Source organism: Electrophorus electricus, chromosome 6 (genome assembly GCF_013358815.1).
Source record: "Electrophorus electricus isolate fEleEle1 chromosome 6, fEleEle1.pri, whole genome shotgun sequence".
Lineage (NCBI taxonomy): Eukaryota > Metazoa > Chordata > Actinopteri > Gymnotiformes > Gymnotidae > Electrophorus > Electrophorus electricus.
In genome coordinates this window covers 1,642,501-1,647,500 of record NC_049540.1, presented here as the reverse complement: position 1 = coordinate 1,647,500, position 5,000 = coordinate 1,642,501, and the positions used below count along the sequence as shown (strand labels likewise).

Genomic DNA, 5,000 nt, shown 5'->3' with positions numbered 1-5,000 from the left:
GTGACATCACTTTAGTTGGCCAGTGTTGTAGTGTGTTTCTTATCAGCTAGTTTAAGCCCGTATCATCCCAAGATTTCCCAATACACAGATAGCAACATCTTATGGCCCCCCCCCCCCACACACACACACCATGAGAGACAGCGATTGTGTGTGTGTGAGAGAGAGAGAGCGAGACTGTCAGACCCCATCCATGAATGTCATTCAGATTTGTCACAATAATTTGAATAAAAGTCCGTATATGGTGGTCCAGGTCATCTGCAGATTCTGACGTGTTTGTAACGCCTGTTACTTCAGCACAGACGCGTTTATTCCTTAATTACCTTATAATCACCAAAACCTGCTCAGCTGTGTAATGAGATTGAGACAGAGAGAGGTGAACTCTGGTAATTTTATTTGTTGAGGTCGATGTGTGACGATGACCTGCTGTCGTGTGTCGTATTTAAAGAGCCTCACCACAGACGTGTTTTACAGAAGGATGTTATAAACTCATAAACACGTGTGGACGGGGGATGCCGTGACACACCCATGACACACCTCCGCTGCCTTGTGTCCTGTGAAGATGTTCTCAGGAATATTTCACGCATATGTGGCATTTTGTCCCTCTTCCTTTAAGGGAGGTGGGCCTTAAAAGTTCAGCCCTTCTTGGATTAGTGGCTGTCTCAGTCAATCTTCCCTGCAGACGTCATTATTGGCTAATGATTCAGACCATTTGCCTTTAAGAGTTTGTACTGCACCCCAGAGGGCCATAAAAGGTTATTAATGTTCTAAGCAAAGCCAGGTATCTCCTTCCTGTTACACACACACACACACAGATGACTAATGTATGGCATTCTTTATGACAGAGCAATTTTTAAAAAATGACTCTCGTTTGGAATTGGAGGTGAAAGATCAGAGCAGTAAGTATAATTCTGAACTCTTTGAGCAAACCAGCGTGTCCTAAAGAAAAGCAAAGAGTGTCAGACAGCAGTTAGTTCAGCAGACAGATCGTAAACAACGACTGAGGTTAGACATACAGGCTGCAGTCAAACTGCAGGATGTCACAGACGCTAACAGACGTGAACAGCAGAGAGAGGAAACACCACAAGACACTTGCATCTGTTAGCGAGAGCAACAGTAAACACCACGAGACGCTTGCGTCTGTTAGCGAGAGTGACAGTAAACACCATGAGACGCTTGCATCTGTTAGCGAGAGTGACAGTAAACACCACAAGACGCGTCTGATAACAGGAGTTACAATAAACACCTCGAGACGCTTGCATCTGATAACGGGAGTGACAATAAACACCACAAGCCACTTGTGTCTGTTAGCGAGAGCGATAGTAAACACCATGAGACACTTGGGTCTGTTAGCGAGAGTGACAGTAAACACCACGACATGCTTGCGTCTGATAACGGGAGTGACAATAAACACCACGAGACACTTGCATCTGATAACGGGAGTGACAATAAACACCAAGAGATGCTTGCGTCTGTTAGCGAGAGCGACAGTAAACACCACGAGACGCTTGCGTCTGATAACGGGACTGACAGTAAACACCACGAGACGCTTGCGTCTGTTAGAGAGAGCAACAGTAAACACCACGAGACGCTTGCATCTGTTAGCGAGAGTGACTAAACACCATGAGATGCTTATGTCTGTTAGCAAGAGTGACAGTTAACACCACAAGATGTTTGCGTGTGATAATGGGAGTGACAGTAAACACCACGAGACGCGTCTCTTACCAGGAGTGACAGTAAACACCACGAGACGCTTGCGTCTGTTAGTGAGAGCGACAGTAAACACCAGTGTAACATATATCTATATGATCTACCAGTGTAACATATATCTATATACTCTACCAGTGTAACATACATCCATATAATCTACCAGTGTAACATATATCTATATAATCTACCAGTGTAACATACATCCATATAATCTACCAGTGTAACTATATCCATATAATCTACCAGTGTAACATATATCCATATAATCTACCAGTGTAACATACATCCATATAATCTACCAGTGTAACTATATCCATATAATCTACCAGTGTAACATATATCCATATAATCTACCAGTGTAACTATATCCATATAATCTACCAGTGTAACATATATCTATATAATCTACCAGTGTAACATATATCTATATAATCTACCAGGGTAACATACATCCATACAGTCTACCAGTGTAACATATATCCATATAATCTACCAGTGTAACAAAATAATTATTCTGCAAATTAATTCACCGTGTGTGTGTGTGTGTGTGTGTGTGTGTGTTGTAGACCCAAATGCTCCAGATCTATCAACTACAGACCCTCCTGATATGGACAATGAGATCAAAAATCCAACAACTCGCCCAGTGAGAGACAGAGAGCGATACCCAGAAGGCCCAATAATGCCTGGAAACAAAGGTGAGTGTGTGTGTGTGTGTGCGTGTGCGTGTGTGTGTGTGTGTGTGTGTGTGTGTGTGTGTGTGTGTGTGTGTGCGCGTGCTCTTTTAAGTGTGTTTGTGCACTCTTTTAAGTGTGTTCTGAGGTGTTGCGAGAGAGGGAAACAGATGGAATGATGGAGAAAAGACCTGATTTGGTCTTAAACCAGACAAACCAGGATCAGATGTGCAGAAAAGAACACACACACACACAGTCTTGTATCACTGTCTTTGTGTGATATTTTGTGTATTTCGTTAGTTTGTCTTGTTGGGACGTTGAGTTTGGGTTCATTATAAATTAAATCTATTATTTGTTATCTAATCTATTAACAATATTTACCAATAACTGATACGGTGTCTCATCCTAGACCCAGATGGAAGTTGAAGCAATCAGACGTACCCAATCAGACATACCCAGACATAGCCAATCAGACGTATCCAAACAGACGAACCCAATCAGATGTACCCAATCAGACGTACCCAGACATAGCCAATCAGACGTATCCAAACAGATGTAGCCAATCAGACGTAGCCAATCAGACATACCCAAACAGATGTACCCTAACAGACGTACCCTAACAGACGTACCCAGACATAGCCAATCAGATGTATCTAAACAGACGAACCCAAACAGACGTCTCTGTCTCTTAGTTTTGCAAATAAAAGCTGACATTTATTCTCCTTTTAAGGAAAAGCCCTCACAGCACAAGCATGTAGTCTCACACAGAGCCGGAGACACGGCCACACACACACACACACACACACACACACACACACACACTCACTCACACGCACACACACGCATTCCTTCTCTCAGAATAGCCATTGCCCTGTTTTGAGCAGTGAAACTGTTTTGTTCATAACTTCAATAACTCTGTCCAATCAGCTTTACCCTCACTGCCCGTCATGCATCATTATGACCCGATTACAATAACCCACTGCGTGTGTGTGTGTGTGTTTGCGTGTGCGTGTGTGTGTGTGTGCAGCGTGAGCTAATGTAGCATGCTTCCATCACGTACTAGCAGTTGTTAACCCAAAGGAGGTCCAGACTTTACAGAGGAAGCGGAGGAGGGAGAGAGAGAGGAAGAGATGGAGAGAGGGAGATAGTGAGGGAAAGCGAGAGAGAGAGAACACAAGTACCAGTTGTTTCTGGGGGTCGTTTAGGGCGAAATCGATGAGACATACGGACACACACTACATGTACATACATGAAACATTCACACATACATAGAAAACACGGGCACACACACACACTACTCACATACAGTTTAACGTAAACTTGCACACACGCACACTACTTATATAGATTCATTTAAACGTGCACACACACTACTTACATACAGATGAACTTACATGCACACACATTACATTTGCATTCAGTAACCTGCACTTCCATATACACACACACTCACATTATGCTTGCACGTATGTAGATGTGTGTGTGTAAAACAATTTTCAGTGCACCTGTCAGTACACAGTTTAAGTCGTTTCATTGTAACAGGAAGGCAGATATTTAACGTGTGTACAACACGCTGGTAATAATAAGGTGTAGAGCGGACTGACGTTTGTTTAAGTGTAAACTATATGAGCTTATGGTATAAGAACTCCTGATCAGTTATGGAAAAATGAAAATTAATTTAAGATTGCAGGTTAATGATCAGACATAAATACTGTTAGAAATAATACGATTATGTGCTCCGTTATCTTAGTAAATATTCAGAAGGAAAGTCAGTGATATCTGGAGTGTAATAAATGATGATGAGATTTACGTTCTGAATATTTACTCACAATGTGGGCTGATTGGAGGACACTGAGAAGCAAACATGTAGGCCTACAGGCTACACACACGCGCGCACACACACACACGTACAAACACACACATATGTACACACACACACACACACGTACAAACACACACATATGTACACACACACACACACACACACACACACACACACACACACATAGCTGTGTGTGCCCTAGTGGTGGGACACTGATATGTTGTCTGTGTCAAACATCCATAGATCACTTGTGAGTTGTGAGTTGTATTGTGATTTGTGTTGTTGGTTGTTGTGAGTTGTGTTGTGAGTTGTATTGTGGGTTGTATTGTGAGTTGTGAGTTGTATTGTGGGTTGGTGTGAGTTGTATTGTGAGTTGGTGTGAGTTGTATTGTGAGTTGTATTCTGGGTTGTATTGTGGGTTGTTGTGATTTGTATTGTGGGTTGTTGTGAGTTGTATTGTGAGTTGTATTGTGGGTTGTTGCGAGTTGTATTGTGGATTGTGTTGTGGGTTGTGCTCTGGGTTGTATTGTGAGTTGTATTGTGGGTTGTTGCGATTTGTATTGTGGATTGTGAGTTGTATTGTGAGTTGTTGTGAGTTGTATTTTGAGTTGTATTGTGGATTGTTGTGAGTTGTATTGTGGGTTGTTGTGAGTTGTATTGTGAGTTGTGTTGTGGGTTGTATTGTGGGTTGTTGTTAGTTGTATTGTGAGTTGTATTGTGGGTTGGTGTGAGTTGTATTGTGGGTTGTTGTGAGTTGTATTGTGGGTTGTTGTGGGCTGTATTGTGGGTTGTATGGTGGG

The 5,000-nt window shown here is 42.3% G+C and overlaps 1 protein-coding gene across 1 annotated transcript in view; it reads left to right on the top strand.

Moving 5' to 3' along the window:
• efnb1 (ephrin-B1) overlaps positions 1-5,000 on the top strand; it is a 54,669-nt gene that overhangs the window by 47,171 nt on the left and 2,498 nt on the right. The window contains exon 4 of the mRNA XM_035527431.1: positions 2,274-2,402. Within this exon, the coding sequence (XP_035383324.1) occupies positions 2,274-2,402 (129 nt within the window). The remainder of the gene's footprint in view (positions 1-2,273; positions 2,403-5,000) is intronic.